Raw genomic sequence first — 19,587 nt, forward strand, 5'->3', positions numbered from 1 at the left:
CCAAAGTAGTTGTTTTCAGTGTACATGTGCCAGCAATTTGAACCCTCCCTTTTGTTTTAATCCTTACCAGTGCTTGGTATTGTCAGGCTTAAGACCTACTGAAGTACCAACAGCAGTAATGAAAAAATGTTTATAGAATAGAAATGTTTATAAAACAGAAAACTAGTCCCGCATCGGGCTCCCTGCTTCGCGGGGAGCCTGCTTCTCCCTCTGCCTCTGCCTCTCTCTATCTCTCATGAATAAATAAATAAAATCTTTAAAAATAAAAACAAAAACAAACAAACAAAAAAAACAGAAAACTAGATCTAGCAGGAAGGGACAAGAGTAAATGGCTGGGTCTTAATTAGCAAAGATCTATCAGCCAGAAATGGCTCAAACAGAACACAAAAATTCTTTTTTTTTAAACAATTGTTTTTTAAAGGATTTTATTTATTTATTTGAGACTGAGAGATACAGAGAGAGAGAGCATGAGCAGGGGGAGAGGCAGAGGGAGAGGGAGAAGCAGAGTCCCCACTGAGCCAGGAGCCCGATGTGGGGCTCCATCCCAGGATGCTGGGATCATGACCTGAGCCGAAGGCCGATTCTTTTTTTGGGGGGGGTGGTTCTTAACCATCTGAGCCACCCAGGCGCCCCTAGAACACAAAAATTCTTTAAAAAAACGGCAGGCAAAATTTAAGCAATGATTATTCCAGATTACTTTGGAATAATAGATGATTATAAGTTTTCCATTACCTTGCTCTTTCCACGACTGTTACTATTTATAATAGACAAACAAAAACAAAAACAACCAAAAATGTGATTCACATTTTTAACTCTATAAAAAGGTGTGTCACTAATCATTAGGAAGGAAAATACATCAAAAACCACAGTGATATGGTGATTAACATAACAATAAAAAATTAAAAAAAAACACAGTGAGATACCGCTTTGTATCTACTAGGATGGATATTATAAAAAGAGAAAAATAACGAGTGAAGATGTGAAGAAATTGAAATACTTTATGCACTACTAGCAGATATGTAAAATGGTGCATAGAGAACGGTATGGCAGTCCCTCAAAAATTAAAAACAGAATACCATATGATCCAGCAATTCCATTTCTGGGTATATAACAAAGGAACTGAAAGCAAGGACTCAAATTTATATTTGTACAATACATTCATAGCAGAATTATTTCTAATGCCTCAAAGGTGGAAGCAACCCAAGTGTTCAAAAACCCAAGTGTTTTTTTTTTTTGCTTTCACGAAAATACACCCTAAAACCAGCATTCAGCGTTTTGTTGTAGTGAGCCATTACACAGGCAGCATGCACCCTGCCAAACTCCTTTCCCAGAAACGATACACATCATCTCGGCATCAAGCCGCCACAACTTTGAAATGGGTTTATGGGCTTCTGTGCTTTATCTCTAAATGTGTCCTAAGGTGGGGCACCTGGCTGGCTCAGTTGGAAGAGCATGTGACTCTTGATCTCAGGGTCGTGAGTTCAAGCCCCACAATGGGCATAGTGATTACTAACAAAAAAGTAAATAAACTTAAAAAAAAAAAAAGTGTCCTAAGGAACAGAAAAGCCTAAGAAAGGTTATTTTTTGGGGTCTGGGAATGCTCAAAAATTTATCCATATAAATTAACGGTAATTACTTTCTCACTTTATGCCATTTGGCTTATGAAAGGTTTCACAGGAACACTCAGATAGCAGGGGAAACCTGTGTAGACATACAATGGAATAATATTGTCTTAAAAAGAAAGGAAATTTGGACATATGCTACAACACGGATCAACTCTGAAGACATACTAGCTGAAATAAGCCAGTTGCAAAGCTGGTCACTGTATAATTCCACTTATATGAAGTATATAAGGTAGTCAAATTCAGAGAGAAAAAAAACAAACAGAAAACTACTGACAGTTGTTAGGGGCTGGGATGGTATGGAAAATGGGGAGCTTTGTTTCATGGGTACAGAGTTTCGTAAGATGAAAAAAGTTCTGGAGATGGATAGTGGTGATGTTTGCACAACAAAGTGAATGTGGTTAAAATGGTAAATTTTATATTATGCCTATTTTACAATTTAAAAACTTACTTTAAAAAAAGGTATCATGTTTTCTTGTAAAGGAAAGGAAAAAACTTAATGGGCTGAAAGTTATGGGGCACCTGGGTGGCTCAGTTGTTAAGCGTCTGCCTTCGGCTCAGGTCATGATCCCAGGGTCCTGGGATCGAGCCCCGCATCGGGCTCCCTGCTCCGTGGGAAGCCTGCTTCTCCCTCTCCTACTCCCCCTGCTTGTGTTCCCTCTCTCGCTGTCTCTCTCTCTCTGTCAAATAAATAAATAAAATCTTTAAAAAAAAAAAAAAAGGGCTGAAAGTTATGGAAATACATGAGATCCATACAGTCCCACTTTTCTCAACCACACTGATGTTATTTTAATAAAAAATACTTGTGTTAATCAAAAAACTAGATCTTACTGAGAGATGTCCACTGTTTTCTATTCAATCCACTGTTTTCTACTCGATGAATAAAACTCTTTATTGGGGTCATGTACAGTCAACTGATCAGAAGGAATAACTTACCATGAAACTTCCTCTGCAGTTCCTGTTGCATCTGCTGGGTATTTCCATTTTCAGGACGCATGAATCCTATCAGCCTCTGCTGCACTTTGGCTGTTGTACTGAAATAAATTCCAAAATGTGTGTTTTCAACAGCTTTACTGAGATAGAATTCATATACCATACAATTCAACCATTCAGAGTACATAATTTGGTTTCTCAAAATATATTCATAGGGTTGTGCAACTATCACCACAATCTAATTTTAGAACATTTTCACCCACTCTCTATAAGCAGTCAATCCCCAACTCTCCCACCCCTACCCTAAGTAACTGCTGGTCTACTTTCTGTCTCTTTAAGTTTGCCTATTCTGAATATCTCATATAAATGAACTGGGATACATTGTTAATATTCTTTTCCTCTGCAGAATAGTGAAATAATCACTGGCAAATCAATGATGATTTAAAACTGAAGCATTTTAATCTTGTGGATGCTTAAAGTTTCAATTATTTGGTTATTGTGATGTCCATTTTATTCAGAAAGGCTGAATAAATGGTTGCTTCTTTCTCTTTATCTGCCAAATTTAAAAGTAATGAATTGGTTTCTAGAATCCTTCAATGATGAGCAGTATTTTGGTGTCAGGTTACATAACATCCACCTTTTCCGTGTGCAGTTTTATGAGTTTTGACAGATGCATGGTGTCATGTAACTACCACCACAATCAAGATACAGAACAGTTCCATTACGCCCCAAAATTCTCTTGTGCTGTCTCTTCTATCCAAATCCTCTTCCCACCCGCTAAGCCTGTCCACCACTGATCTCCTTTACCTCTATAGTTTTGTTTTGTTTTTTAAGATTTTATTTTTTGACAGAGGAAGAGACAGTGAGAGAGGGAACACAAGCAGGGGGAGTGGGAGAGGGAGAAGCAGGCTTCCCACGGAGCAGGGAGCCCGATGCGGGGCTCGATCCCAGGATCCTGGGATCATGACCTGAGCTGAAGGCAGATGCTTAACGACTGAGCCACCCAGGCGCCCCTTTTGTTTAAGATTTTATTTATTTACTTGACAGAGAGAGAGTGAGAGAGCACAAGCAGGGGGAGTGGCAGATGGAGAGGAAGAAGCAGGCTCCCCACTGAGCAGAGAGCCTGATGGAGAGCTCGATCCCAGGACCCCGAGAACACGACCCGAGCCCAAGGCAGACACTTAACCGACTGAGCCACCCAGGCACTCCTACCCCTATAGTTTTGCCTTTTCCAATATGTCATACAAATCGATTCTGGCTTCCTTTCTATAGCATAATACATTTGAGAGTCATCCACGTTGTTGCATATATCAGCCCTCTGGAGAATGTCAGTCTTGTTTGTTTTAGCATGTAATCTATCTAGTGAAATCTGGTACTCACATTATAAGTGCTAATTGTCACGAAAAAGGGAAAATAAAAAGAGCTCTCAGAATTAAAAATATAATGGCCAGAAAAAAATGTATCAGAGAAACTGAACAGATGCTATTTTTTTTTTTTTTTTAAGATTTTATTTGACAGAGAGAGACACAGCGAGAGAGGGAACACAAGCAGGGGGAGTGGGAGGAGAAGCAGGCTTCCTGCTGAGCAGGGAGCCTGATGCGGGGCTTGATCCCAGTACCCTGGGATCATGACCTGAGTGGAAGGCAGATGCTTAACGACTGAGCCACCCAGGTGCCCCAGATGCTATTTTTTTTTTTTTAATATTTTTATTTATTTGAGAGGGAGAGAGAGCATGCGAGCAAGCAAGAGCACAAAAGCAGGGAAAAGTAGAAGCAGACTCCCTGCTGAGCAGGGGACCCAATGCAGGCCTTGATCCCAGTATGCCGGGATCATGACCTGAGCCAAAGGCAGCCGCTCAACCAGACTGAGCCACCCAGGTGCCCCTGAACGGATGCTGTTTAAAATATAATTGGGACACCTGGGTGGCACAGTTGGTTAAGTGCCAGACTCTTGGTTTCAGCTCAGGCCATGATTTCAGGGTTGTGAGATTGAGCCCAGCACCAGTCTCCGTGCTCACTGCGGAATCTGCTTAAGACTCTCCCTCTCCTTCTGCCTCCCCCAAAGTAAATAAATAAATCTTTAAAAAAAAAATAAATAATTATATACACACACACACACACAATAATTGGGAACAACAACTCTAGGAATTCTGTAATCTACCAAACCACCACAACAACAAAAGGAAGGAAGAAAGAAAATTGTGGAAGAAAAGAGAAGAAACTGAGGCTAGATCCAGGAGAGTTAATAGGATTTTCCCAAGAAAAGGGAAATGATCAGATAGTACAATAAATAAAAAATAACAGAAGAAAATTCACCAAGGCTTAAGTCTAGTTCTAAATGCTCATTGAGAAAGTTTAGTTCTCAACACTCATTGAAAAAGGACATATTGAAGACATGGTGAAATTGCTAAATTTTCAGTAATAAAGACAAAAAGCATTAAAAAACTTCAAAGTTAACACAAGCCATTTACAGAAAAAAGAGAATCAGAAAGGCAATGTACTTTTCCTCTGCAATATTAAAGTTTAGGAAGAAAATGGAACAAAACTATAAATGAAAATCTGAGAGAAAATGGCTATGACCTTACAATCCCATACTCGTTAGGCAATAAAAAGGGGTGAAGTAGTTATTTATGCTGCAACATGGACCTTGATCATGAACCTCAAAATAACGCTAAGCAAAAAAAAGCTAGATTCTAAAGACCATAAATTATATGATTCCATTAGCATGAAATGTCAAGAATAGGCAAATCTATAGATAGGATAGATTAATAAGTGTTTGAGGCTAAGGGGTGGAAATGACTGCAAATGGACAAAAGAACTGTCTTTGGGTTGAAGAAAATGTTCCCAAAATAGACTGTGATAATGGTTGCACAATTCTATATATTTACTAAAATTTGCAGAACCAAACATTTAAAATAAGTGAATCTTGCGGCATATAAATTACATCTTAAAAAGCTATTAACAAATACTCAGTGAGACTGTTGCAGGCATGAAGGGTTGGCTGAAATTAGAAAATGTTAATAAAGGAAAAAATATCTCTGGAAAATGCAGACATTTGACAAATTCCAATACTCACTTTATATGAAAATTCTTAAAACAGAAATGGATGAATACTTTCTTAGCATGATAAACTGTATCTATGTAGGCATGATCTTTATTTATTTTTTAAAGATTTTACTTATTTATTTGACAGAGAGAGAGACAGTGAGAGAGGGAACACAAGCAGGGGGAGTGGGAGAGGGAGAAGCAGGCTTCCCGCGGAGCAGGGAGCCTGATGCGGGGCTTGATCCCAGGACCCTGGGATCATGACCTGAGCCAAAGGCAGACACTTAGCGAGTGAGCCGCCCAGGCGCCCCGGCATGATCTTTAATAGAGAAACACTACAAGCTTTCCCACTAAAGTCAGGAATAAGACCCAGATGCCCAGTGTACCTCCACTACTATTTAACACTGTGTTGGAGATATTAGCCTATACAGACAGGAGAAAGCAACTAGAGCCAGAAAGAAAAGGTAAAATTATCTCTATTTGCAGATGACAGGACTACATATATGAAAAATCCAAAACACTCAATGAAAAAACTAACTAAAGAGAAATTAGTAAAGTAGCAGGGTATAAAATTAACAGACAACTGCAGTTATAACTGTAAAATTCAATAAACTGCTAAGAAACTATTAAGAGAAAAATATAATGTTAAAAAGAAAAAAGAAAAAAAATACCTTACAACTAAAATTCCAGCTAATTTCCAAGGAGGATACTGGTGGAGGGCAGGGGAAAAAGGAACGGTAATAGCTTCTGTCCAATTACTAATGCTGACAGAGATGTGTATTTTTCAGAATTTAAAACTAACTACTAGAGAAAGAAAATCATGTATAAAACTTCTAAATCTGTGTTTGGGGTAGGGAGAGGTCTGATCAATCCAGTAAAATAAGGGGATGGGGAAGGAAAGAAAAACAAAACACACAATAAAAAGCACAAATTCAGGATGGTGAAAATAAGATCAAACATTAAACTAATCCCAAACATGGGAAGAGGTTATATTGTCTTATTAAAAGACAGACTCTTAAACTGGGTTAACAGAAGAAGGGAGAAATCAATTTATACATTAAGATATACTTTAGAGTGTTCCAAAGGCTCAAAATAAAGAAAATTGGTTTAACTTTCTCAGGAGACAACTAAATACTACATATCAACATTTTAAAAAGTTCTTACACCCAATAATTCTACTTCTCAAGAAATTCATCTGAAGATTACTGAACAAGTACACCAACATGTATAAAGAGGAGTAATCACTGTACCTTCTTTATGACATGAAAAAACAGAAACACTGCAATTATTAATAGAGTTACACCATTAAATGTCTGCATATAAATAATGGAAAAATATGCAGCCAATATAAAAATTATTTATTCTTGGGCGCCTGGGTGGCTCAGTCGTTAAGCATCTGCCTTCGGCTCAGGTCATGATCCCAGGGTCCTGGGATCGAGCCCCACATCGGGCTCCCTGCTCAGCAGGAAGCCTGCTTCTCCCCCTTCCGCTCCCCCTGCTTGTGATCCTGCTCTCGCTGTGTCTCTTTGTCAAATAAATAATAAAATCTTAAAAAAAAATTATTTATTCCACTGATTTGGAATGTTGTAGAAGATATAGTGAGTATATACAATGTTTCATAAAAGTGTGCCTATTTAGATTCTATTTGCAGTTTATTTAATTTTCTTTCTTTTTTTTTTTAAAGGAGAAGACCTAAGGTAAGAGCAGCAGGAGAAAGATACAATGTTGAACATGATGTCACAGAACAGTCTCTCTGTCCCACTGAGTGACAGCTGCCCCTGGCATGGTTCCACGGCCAGGATGCAATCAAGGGTTTTCTTTCAGCACCAGCTACCAAATCCTGGCCCCAATGTCAGGGGAGGACCTGTGAAAGTGCTATATTTACAGTTTTAAAGAAACACATATTTATATATTTCATATAGTTTATACTGTTATACTACAGATCATAAATTTTCTGGGCAGTAAAGTGAAATCTTTACAAAAAGCCCATATTATTTCTATAATAAAAAAAATTTTTATCCTAAACATACGCCCACACAAAAACCTTTATAGGTATGTTCACATCAGCATTTTTCATAGCAACCAAAAAGCTAACATAACCCAAATGAGCATCACCTGATGAACTGAAAAATGAAACAAAATACCGATACACGTTAAAACACGTGAACCTTGAAAATATGCTAAAAGAAGCCAGAAACAAAAGGCCACATTTCCATTTACATAAAAGATCCAGAATATGGCAGATCCACAGACACAGATAGATTAGTGGTTGTTAGGAACTGGAAAGGAAATGGGGAGTGCTATGGACTGTTTGTGTCCCACCATGTTCCAATGTTGAAGTCCCAATTCCCAGAGTGATGGTATTAGGAGATTGGGCCTTTGGGAGGTAATTAGGTTTAGATGGAGTGATGAGAGTGAAGCCCACACAATGCGATTAACAGCCTTACAAGAAGAGACCACAGAGACTGTCACCTAGTTTTCTCTCTGCCATGTTAGGACACAGAAAGAAAGTAGCTGCCTGTAAACGACGAAGAGGGTCCTCACCAGAACTCAACCATACTGGCACCCTGATCTCAGACTTCCAGCCTCCTGAACTGTGAGAAATAAATGTTTGTTGTTTAAGCCATTCTATGGTATTATTTTTACTGTGGTGTGAACAGGGAGTGACTGCTAATGGGTAAAGGGTTTCTTTTTGGCATGATGAAAATGTTCTGGAATTAGATAGTGGTGGTAAAAGCATAACCTCATAAATATGCTAAAAACCACTGAACTAAATATTTAAAAGGATGAATTTTATAATGTGAATTATATCTCAGAGAGAAAAAGGAAAAAATAGGCAAATAAATCCTGTTTATTCTTACTTTGGATTTCCTAATGGTCCCCCTGCAAATTGGGAGTTTCTGTCTAGAAATTCTTGCAAACCTTTTAGTTCTTGTAGCACTGACTCCAACAGTTGGGAGGGAACACTACTTTCAATCTGTAAGAAAAAAAGTATTTTCAAAAGCTTTAAAACACTGAAAAACTGTATATGTAAAAAACATACTCTTTATAACTCAATGTCAAGTTTTAATAACAGTAATTATTTATGCTTGTTGCAGAATAAAGGACTAGATAGCCACATCCCTCCTGTCCTGCTCTGGTTTGTTTTAGGTATAATTTACAGACAGTAAAATAAACACATCTTAAGTGAATATCTTGATAGCTTTTTATATTTTAATTCAGTCACCACCCAGACCACAATACAGAATATTTCCAACACCCAAGAAGTTCCCTAATGCTCCTTTCTAGTCACTAGTCATTCCATCTCCCAGCAAACCACTTTTCTTATTTGTCACCATAGGTTAGCTTTGTCTGTTCTTGAACTTCATATAAATGGAATCATATACTATGTTAAATAAATATATTCTTCTTCTTAGAAATGTGAACTTTAAAAGAGTATCAGAATCGAAAAAATATTTGGTATCTTTCAGATTTAAAAAGAAAAAAGCTTAAAATAAATTGCATTCATATTTCATGTTTAAAAAATTTTACTACCTGAATTTATGATAATACAAAGGTTTACAGAATTTATTCTTTTTTTTTTTTTAAGATTTTATTTATTGGGGCACCTGGGTGGCTCAGTTGGTTAAGTGTCTGCCTTCTGCTCAGGTCCTGATCCCAGGGTCCTGGGATCGAGCTCCACGTCGGGCTCCCTGCTCATCGGGGAGCCTGCTTCTCCCTCCCCCTCTGCCTGCCACTCTGCCTACTTGTGCTCACTCTCTATTTGTCAAATAAATAAAATCTTAAAAAAAAACTATATTTAATTTATTTATTTGAGAGAGAGAGACAAGCAGGGGGGAGAAGGAGAAGCAGGCTCCCTGCTGAGCAGGGAGCCCGATGCAGGGCTCGATCCCAGGGCCCTGGGATCATGACCTGAGCCAAAGGCAGACCTTAACCGACTGAGCCACCCAGGCACTCCTACAGGATCTATTCTTAAAGTACTCTAGAAAGTATATTTATGCATGGAAATTAGTACTGGGTTCATGGAATTCGGGAGCATATAAGCGAAATATTAAATAGTAGCTTTGAGTAAATATTAAGGATTAGGACTTACTCTGTTTAACCCTCACAACAGGTTATTATTCTCACCTTATAGTGAGGTATCAGACTGAAATATTAAGAAAATGACTCATCATTTATATAAGTGATGGAGCTGGGACTTCACCCAGGGCAAGGAGTTTATTGGACACGTACACAAACACGTCCATAAAAGAATAATCAGCATCTTGTTTCTAACACCAAGAAATGTGAAACAATCTATTTATACAATACCATAAAATGGTTACATACAGCAATGGAATACATTATACAACACACTTACTGCAGTGATTTCTCTGTTGCCACTCTTGAATACTCTCTCCACAACTAAACTCGCATCCCAGATATTTCTGAAATAAAAAAGTTTTAATAATTATGCTGTATAAACAAAAACAATTACAATATGTAGTAAATTCCTGTCTGTGTGTTTATCAAAGTACAGCAATGATTTAATACTTCACAAAGTTATCTAAAAGAATGGAAAACAAGAAAATTTCTAAACCTGATATACCTAAGTTATTTCACATAATGAAATACTGCTGAGAAAAAATCAAAAGACTCTGGGCAATGGATTGTAAACAAAGTTTATAATGCAAAAACAAATTTATAAAAGAGTATTGCACTGCTTCACATTTTAAGCAAACGATTCAAATGAAAGCATCCATCTCAAATCTAAGACATATAGCAGACAGGATAATTAACTGGATGATATGGTAGACTAATTGCAAAAATGGCTGTAATTCTTTGTCCCTCCTTATAGTTATCCTTTACAATATGACTTTGATGTGTCTCTCATAATGAGTTTATTTCCCATGTTTGAATGGATTCAATTTTTTTTTTAAAGATTTTATTTATTTATTTGACAGAGAGAGACATAGCGAGAGAGGAAACACAAGCAGGGGGAGTGGGAGAGGGAGAAGCAGACTACCCTCTGAGCAGGGAGCCCGACGCGGGGCTCGATCCCAGGACCCTGGGATCATGACCTGAGGCAAAGGCAGACACTTAACGACTGAGCCACCCAGGTGCCCACCCCCTGGCTTTTTACAAATATTTTATTTGAATGAATTCTATTTTTTAATCTGGGTTGGCCTGGAGATGTTTCCCTGGCCCAGTGAATGAGGTTAAAATAATGGTAAGCCGGGCGCCTGGGTGGCTCAGTTGGTTAAGCGACTGTCTTCGGCTCAGGTCATGATCCTGGAGTCCCGCGTCGGGCTCCCTGCTCGGCAGGGAGTCTGCTTCTCCCTCTGACCCTCCCCCCTCTCATGTGCTCTCTCTCATTCTCTTTCAAATAAATAAATAAAATCTTTAAAAAAAAAATAAATAAATAATGGTAAGCCAACTTTAAACCTAGGCATCAAGAAGCTTTGCAAATTTCTACCCTGTCTCATGGGACTTTGCCATCACCAAGGGAATAACCCCTGGCTAACCTGCTGGAGGATGAGAGACCATGTGAAAAACAAAAACCCAATTGTCCCAGCAGAGACCATTCTACACCTGCATACAAACATGACCCTAAACATGTGAGACTCCAGCCAAGATTGACAGGGCTCTCTTCAATCCCACAGCTGAATGAGTATAAATGAGTTAGTCTAGCTAAGACCAGAACCACCTAGCTGACTTGCAGATACAGGTCACTGAATTAATGGGGTGGTTTGTAACACCATATGTTAATATGTATGTGTATACATATATATAAAACACAACAAATATAGATGGTTAGATGATTAAAAAAAAGCTAAATAGAAAACAATTTTATTAATGAACAAGTGAGCTAAATAAAACTGTAAGTTAAATTTAACAGGAATAAATGATGTCCCAAATTTAAAGTTAAAAATATTCAACTACACAAAATAGGACAAGGTGAGCAATAGTTGGTTATTCCATGCAAAACTTACCCCATGATTCGAGAAAAGTAAATGCAAATACCATTGTGTTTTCCAGAGTACACAATCTCTGGTGCAGCCATACAACTCATACTTGTGGCCTGAGTTGCTGGGTTTCCTGAAACACACACTGGAGTTGACATGGCAGGAGGATGTACACCTTGTACACAACATAAGAAAGACAAATCTTTAAATTTAACCTTAAACATTCAGCATCCTCAATAACCACAGCCTGTGTATGTAGGCCCAAAGGTAAGAATCTGTACAAAAATACTGGAATAAATAGGTATTGAATTTGGTTTTCCCCGGTAAGAAGAGACTCAGATTGGATAGATGCTCCCAGGTAGGCTTTCTAAGTGTCGGCATGCAGGATAAAAGGCAAGAAAGCTTGCAATCACTCCTCCTTAATGTTGGGAGTCAAACAGAGCTAATTATACAGATTTCATGGCTGCATATTAAATCCTGGTACCCAGATAAGGAGCTTTCAGGTATACTACTAAAGGTGTTCCTACGCAAAGGCATTCATGGCCAATGTCAATACTTGCTTGGATGTAACTTCTATTCAACTACATTATTTTCAAGAGACTAGGGGAAGTTAATATTTCTTTCACTAAGCATTAAGGATAACAGTGTTAGCTCTTCAAAAAGAATAGTAGTAGCAATATAAAACAAAGAAAAGAGGTACCTTGAGACGGTGTTCCCAAAAATGATGGATTTGGATATGGACTACCACTAGGAATAGGAGAACCTAAAAAGGAAAGAAGATATAAAGATTTATAAAATAACCTCCCAATCTTTTAAATCTGATTAAATTAGGAGAAGCTGTTTCTCAGCATGAGTGCGGAGTGGCACTATCCATGAAATTTTTAAGATTTAGGGACTCCGCTGATTTCCCAGGCATTTTCTAATAACTCCCACTGAGGAAAACATTGAGGTGGGAGTTTACTTGTTATGAAATCATTCACCTCCTTCCTTTTGGATAAATAACAAATGAGTTCTATAAATACTACTGGTTACATGTTATTTTGTTCTCTAACATGCATGAAGAACTCAGTATTAATATATCCTTGCTTTTAAGAGTCAGACATCTATAGAACTGTATTCACCAATAAAACAGTAGCAAGTAAATAAATATAAGGAAAAGCTTTGTTCATTTAAATATGCTAAGCAGTTTCTAAAACTCAAACTATTAGAAATAGTCTCATTTCAGTATTTTGTACTCACTAGAGTAGACAGGAGACCCCAAGATGGGACCAACATTACTTGGAGCAGGGAGAGTGGGTGGAAATCTCATCTGTGCTTCACCACCGTACCTGTTTTTATGACAACAGAGGCTGATCTTATTCAGTGAAATTATCCACCTTAAAAGATGGAATTGTTCCAAGTCCTGCTAGCTCCCAAATAAATGCTTTAAACATTACAGACTTCAATGTATTTTACAGTACTTATATCTATAAGCATAGATACAATACTTATTTAGAAACTGTTGACTTGAACCTCTACCAGAAAGAATTATAAGCGACTCTAGCAATTTCTAAGGGTCAGCAATGCAAAGAATTTACTTAAGAGTATATGGCACTGTAATTTTCATACCAGATTACAGTTAGATAGCACTTGAAAAATTGTTTTAAACAAATCACATTTCAAATTCTTACCTATTGCTAAATATTTTCCAAATAAAAATATCGTTTTGATACCAAGTTTCCTTTAAGTGATTTAGAATCCCTCAATGCCAATGATACAAGTAAAGCAGAATCGATATAGTGTTTTAGGAAGTAAAAAAGATATGGTAACTGGAGTAGAAAGAAGTGTAGAAAAAAGACTAGACAGAAGTTGGAGAACAGAACCCAGAGCAAGGGTAACAATTCATACATTGTATTAATCTAGCTACGTCTATTAGCATTATAATCTTTCCAGATTTCATCCTTTTGCAAAAAAATTTTACTATCTTGCCTATATAGTTCTTCAACTGTTTGGTAAGCCCTTAAACTACCACATTGACCAATGCTTTCATTAAAAAAAGTGGCCAAGAACAAAAGAAAACTGACATATACCTGAAGAAAGCCCGAGTGGCCCATGCAGATACTTCTCTATCACAGGCAGCAGTGGAACAAGCAAGGATAAGGCAGGTTGCACAAGCCTGGTCTTCCTATTTAAAAAAAAAAAGTTTCTTCCCTTATAGTAAACATAAACATTTAAAAAGAAGTTTTGGTTATTCTTGTATCCAGTGTTTCAATTTGTACCTAGCACAGAGCAAGTGCTCAATATATATCTCCTAAGTGAATGAAATCAGTTGGTATGAAAAAGGAGAACGTTTATCAGAGGCACTATCATTAAAGGGTGCTTTTTCTTTTTATCTAGACTCTATTTTAGTCTATAGTTTATTCCCCTAATTTTCTTTCTCATGGTCTTTTTACCTTTTAGAAAATAACAACAATATAGCTATTTATTAAGTACCTGACATGTGCCAGGTACTATTTTAAAAGGTTAGCATATATTAACTCCCACATCATACACTATTATAATGCCTGTTTTACACATGAAGAAACTGAAGTTCACAGAACTAAAGTAATCTAACCTGGTGGCAGAGCTGGTGATTTGAATCCAGTCTCTCTGTACTTAACTTTGATCTGATATTCTTGATCTTAAGCTTTCTGAGTTTTACCTTCTCAACTCTAGCAATGGCTTTGAAATACTAATGGCATTATCACTACTGCCCCAAATTTTTTCATCAGGTCATTGGCAAAAAAATTAAAAAAAAAAAAAAAAAATTAAGCATTAAAAAAAAAGAGGGCGCCTGAGTGGCTCACAGTTGGTTAAACGTCTGCCTTCGGCTCAGGTCATGATCCCAGGGTCCTGGGATCGAGCCCCGCATCGGGCTCTCTGCTCGGTGGGAAGCCTGCTTCTCCCTCTGCCTGCCACTCTGTCTATCTGTGCTCTCTCTATCTCTCTGTCAAATAAATAAAATCTTAAAAAAAAAAAAAAAGATTTGTCCACAAATATCCTGTGTTTTAATAAAAATGTATTTATCATGTAACTTGAACATGAGTTTCTTACTAGTATACTTTAAAATAGGAACTTATCAATAACAGATAAAAATCTGAGTTTACTGTATAAGCTTTACTTATTAATACTGCTCCCAAATATTAGTACACAGATAATGACCAATGTAAAGAAAGAAAGACTGCTAAGAGTACCTATTAATTACAGTATTTTGATCCTAGCTTACATAAAATTCAGGTATTATTCTCATTGTTTTATTGTTTAAAATATCATAACATTTTTTTAAAAAGTACAAATAATTAATTACCTGATGTAATTTAAAGAATCTTTCAATCTCTTCTCCATCTCCACCCACATTACTCACAAGTAGGTGTCTCAGTTGATCTACAGGTCTAAGTTTATGAAACATAAGACTTCCCTAAAAAGTTTAAAAAAAAAAAAACCACAACCATAAGTAATAGATTTATCTGGCATGGCTGGCATCAACTGACCCTGCTATTTTATTTAATAAAATCAACAAAACAAAAAAAACCCCTTCAAGAATACAAAGTAAACTGGCCAAAAAGAACATCTACATTTCAACTCCCAACCTATACTAGGTCTATATATGCCCAAAGAAAATTTAATAAGAAAACAATGCTCTGAATGTCCACAATGCCAAACTGTGGAAGGAGCCAAGATACCCTTCAACAGATAAATGGATAAAGAAGATGTGGGTCAAATATACAATGGAATATTACTCAGCCATCAGAAAGGATGAATACCCACCATTTGCATCGACATAGATTGAATGGAGGGGACTATGCTAAGTGAAATAAGTCAAGCAGAGAAAGACAATTATCATATGGTTTCACTCATACGTAGAACATAAGGAATAGCGTGGAGGACCACAGGAGAAGGGAGGGAAAACTGAATGGAAAGAAATCAGAGAGGGAAACAAACCATGAGAGACTCTGGACTCTGGGAACCAAACTGAGGGTTACAGAAGGGAGGGGGATGTGGGGTGGGGTCACCAGGTTATGGGTATTAAGGAGGGCATATGTGGTGAGGAACACTGGGTGTTATACGCAACTAATGAATCATTGAACACTATATCAAAAACTAATGATGTACTATTATGTTGGCTAATTGAACATAAAAAAAGATATCACCTCAAAAAAACAAACAAACAAACAAAAAACACTGCTCTGTAACACATAAAATGTATTCAGAGGGCATGTGCTATTACCATGCATAAAACATAGGTTTATAAAATGTTGTATCTACAGAGCCAGAACCTTAATTTATTTTTTGGTGGCGGTGAGTGTTTTCTTATTAAATTTAGAAAGTTGTCATACAGGTTCAAGTAAATATTTGAATTTAGAATACGATAAAAGCTGTCCCTCAAACCAGAGGATTAAAGTTAGATTATCCATTAATTATGTTGGCATATGTCCATTTAGAAAAAAAATGAAGCTGGATCCTTAATCAGGATATCAGGATAAATTCCAAACAGATCAGAGATTTAAAGGACAAAAATAAAACTATAATAGTACTAAAAGCAACTGTGGGTAAATTTTTTTTTATAAACCTCAGAATGAGGAAGGTTTTTTTTTTTTTACTACTTTTATAAATCCGAAAAGATAACAGAAAATTTCGACTAATATGCTTACCTGTATGGGAAAAAGTCTCAGTAAACAAAATAAAATGACACACCAGGAAAAATATGATACTAAAATTACAGTAAGTTTCCTTGATAAAGAGCTTCTATAAATCAAAATGAAAAAGAGAACTCAATAAAATAGGGATAGTCCATAGAAAAATAAACACTTGAAAAGACTGTCCAAAGAAAACAAAAACAGAAAACAAAAAAGAACCAAAAAAAAAAGACTGTCCATCTTACTTATTAAAATGGCATATTATACTTGGACAGGATGTAAGGAAACAGGCATCAATATTCATCGATAGTGAATGTATGCACGTATATATGAATACAGGGGAATCTGGCAACATCTATCAAAATTAGAAACGCACATATTCTTTCACCCAGCAGATATAATTCTACAGCTTTATTCACACACAAAGAAAATGATATACACATAAGGTTGTAGCATTATGAACAGCAAAAAATAATCCATCAATAGGGACCTAGTTAAATAGGGTACATTCATATAAAAGAAAACCTTTCAAATACAAAATAGAATGAGAAAGTTCTTTATATAATGATATGGAAAGATCTCTAAAATATGTATCTGAGATATAAAAAACAAGGTATAAAATGGTGTATGTGATACACTACCATTTATTTAGAAATATTTTGTTTGTATGTCCACACCTCTGGAAGGATACACAGATGCTGATGACATGGGCGTCTGTAGGGAAGGGACCTCAACTGGAAGGGAGATTTTATTCTGTATACTCATTATACCATTTGAATTTTAAATGCATCACTATTCCAAAATCCAATATTAAAAATGTTTTTTTATAAGTTAAGTGAGAATTATAATAATAAATTTAGGTTATTTTGTTTTATGCTGCTAAACACTGGTACTAGAAATGGTACTTTAAAAAAAAATAGAACACTTCATAAACAGCAAGCTCTTTTTGTTGCATTTTTGGTATTTAAAATTATTCCTTAAGAATATCTTTAAGAGTAAACTCTCCTAAAGTCCTTATGACTCCATTAAGCAAATATTGCAAAATACATAACATTAAACATGGCTTCTTTATTGTCTCCACCTTAACAGAGTATGTACATACCTGTGCTGAGAGGAGAACAAATTTCTTTGGAGGCAACATGTGCTGCTGTACCACAACCGGTGAGTCAGTTATTGGAATATGATCCTTATTTAAGGGTGTAATTATTTTATCTACTTTCAATTCATCTATTGCAGAAAGAGCCCAGGAATGACCATCAACACGGGTTGTCATCTATACAAAAGAAATAAACTTTTTATACCTGCTATTAAAGTTACATAAAGCAAACCTTCCAAAAAGGAAAAAACATATAGACCTAATTTCTAAGGAAATACAGAATTTTACAAATTAATAACACATGTATGTGAGCATTCCTAAGTTTCTATTTAATGCTCTACCATCTATTCCTTTAATCAGGCCAGCTTCTATGACAATTATCTTTCATGAAAGAAGGGAAAGACAAAATCTTCTTAGGATAAACTGTAAATAGTGTTTACTAGAATTGTAATTCTTTCAATACCCAAAAACTATATTCTACCATCTTTAGTAGTAGTAGAGGTTGGTTTATCCGGTTTGATCAGCATCCTCAGGAGGTAGGCAGCATGGGCAATGCAAGGGCATTTAGGAGAAGTAAATGGGGTAGAACAGGGGATACCAACAGTGGGGAGCAGAGATAGCCTTCCTTGGCCATACCCTTGGAGGTGCTGGCCTCTTCTTAGCTCATTTTGTGCTGAGGGCTGAGACGAGCAGCCAAGGTGTGAGACTGGGCTAGGACAGGCTGGGGCTGCACCTCTCATCCAGGACCTGTACATCAATTTCATGTAATATGCAGTGGTATTTGCTTTTAAAACACAATTATGGGGGCGCCTGGGTGGCTCAGTCATTGAGCGTCTGCCTTCGGCTCAGGTCATGATCCCGGGGTCCTGGGATCGAGCCCCACATCAGGCTCCCTGCTCGGTGGGAAGCCTGCTTCTCCCTCTCCCACTCCCCCTGCTTGTGTTCCCTCTCTCGCTGCGTCTCTCTGTCAAATAAATAAATAAAATCTTAAAAAAAAAACCCCACGATTATGTGTTTATGTGTGGACATTTGTATATGCAGGGAAGAGAGATCAAAACAAGATGCAGGGGCGCCTGGGTGGCTCAGTCGTTGAGCGTCTGCCTTTGGCTCAGGTCCGGATCCCGGGGTCCTGGGATCGAGCCCTGCGTCGGGCTCCCTGCTCAGTGGGAAGCCTGCTTCTCCCTGTCCCACTCCCCCTGCTTGTGTTCCCTCTCTGGCTGTGTCTCTCTCAGTCTCTGTCAAATAAATAAATAAATAAGTTAAAAAAAAAAAAAGAAAACAAGATGGGGAAAATCATTCCTCTATTCTTCTGTATGTTCAAAAATTTCTATAATTAAGGGGCACCCCTAAATAAATAAAATCTTTAAAATAAATAAGTAAATTTAGGCAGAACTACAAATTAAAGACATCATTAAGATAAAATTCTAAGGGGCGCCTGGGTGGCTCAGTTAAGTGTCCTACTCTTATTTCAGCTCAGGTAATGATCTCAGGGTGATGAGATCGAGCCCTGCATCAGGCATGGCACTCAGCGAGGAGTCTGCTTGAGATTCTCTCTCTCCCTCTGCCCCTCCCCCACCCCATGTATGCACACACTCTCTAAAATAAATAAAATATATCTTTAAAAAAGATACAATTATTTTATTTTTTTTTTAAGACTTTACTTATCCATCTGCCAGAGAGCGAGAGCGAGACAGAGCACGCACGAGCGAGCGCACAAGCAGGGGGAGCAGCAGACAGGAGAAGCAGGCTCCCTGGTGAGCAAGGGGCCCAACACGGGACTCAATCCCAGGACCCCAGGATCATGACCTGAGCCAAAGTCAGATGTCCAACCGAATGAGCCACCTAGGCATCCCAAAAAAGATACAATTCTAAGTCATAACTATAATGGATGACCTCATAATTAAGTAACTAAAATCATAATATATTTAAACGGCACAAAAGTCATTTCAGAAAATATGTATGCATTTTTTGGATACAGTATGAGAAACATTCTAAAATGATTCCAATGTTTAAAGATATATATATATATATATTTTTTTTAAAGATTTTATTTATTTATTTATTGGAGAGCGAGAGAGAAACAGCATGAAAGACGAGAGGGTCAGAGGGAGAAGCAGGCTCCCCACTGAGCCGGGAGCCCGATGTGGGACTCGATCCCAGGATCCTGGGATCATGACCTGAGCTGAAGGCAGTTGCTTAACCAACTGAGCCACCCAGGCGCCCAAAGATATATATATATTTTAAAGATATTATTTATTTATTTGAGAGAGAGAATGAGATAGAGAGAGCATG

The 19,587-nt window shown here is 37.3% G+C and overlaps 1 protein-coding gene and 1 non-coding gene across 3 annotated transcripts in view; both read right to left on the minus strand.

Annotated features, from left to right (window-relative positions):
- The window catches only part of NUP155 (nucleoporin 155), a 65,215-nt gene that overhangs the window by 24,144 nt on the left and 21,484 nt on the right, over positions 1-19,587 (minus strand). Inside the window, exons 13-21 of one of the 2 annotated variants that reach the window (XM_081826004.1) lie at positions 17,302-17,472; positions 14,870-14,980; positions 13,614-13,708; positions 12,784-12,872; positions 12,245-12,307; positions 11,572-11,677; positions 9,960-10,026; positions 8,461-8,576; positions 2,559-2,656 (exon numbers count right to left, since the gene is read on the minus strand). In XM_081826004.1, coding sequence (XP_081682130.1) covers positions 2,559-2,656; positions 8,461-8,576; positions 9,960-10,026; positions 11,572-11,677; positions 12,245-12,307; positions 12,784-12,872; positions 13,614-13,708; positions 14,870-14,980; positions 17,302-17,472 — 916 coding nt within the window. Of the gene's footprint in view, positions 1-2,558; positions 2,657-8,460; positions 8,577-9,959; positions 10,027-11,571; positions 11,720-12,244; positions 12,308-12,783; positions 12,873-13,613; positions 13,709-14,869; positions 14,981-17,301; positions 17,473-19,587 lie in introns of both variants that reach the window. The other variant, XM_006730412.3, reaches the window with a different exon arrangement.
- LOC115939930 (small nucleolar RNA SNORA30/SNORA37 family) lies at positions 7,351-7,478 on the minus strand. Its single transcript, XR_004074702.2, has one exon. It is a non-coding gene; the product is annotated as a small nucleolar RNA SNORA30/SNORA37 family (small nucleolar RNA).

This window comes from Leptonychotes weddellii, chromosome 7 (genome assembly GCF_054177405.1).
Source record: "Leptonychotes weddellii isolate Sample4059 chromosome 7, ASM5417740v2, whole genome shotgun sequence".
Classification (NCBI taxonomy): Eukaryota; Metazoa; Chordata; class Mammalia; order Carnivora; family Phocidae; genus Leptonychotes; species Leptonychotes weddellii.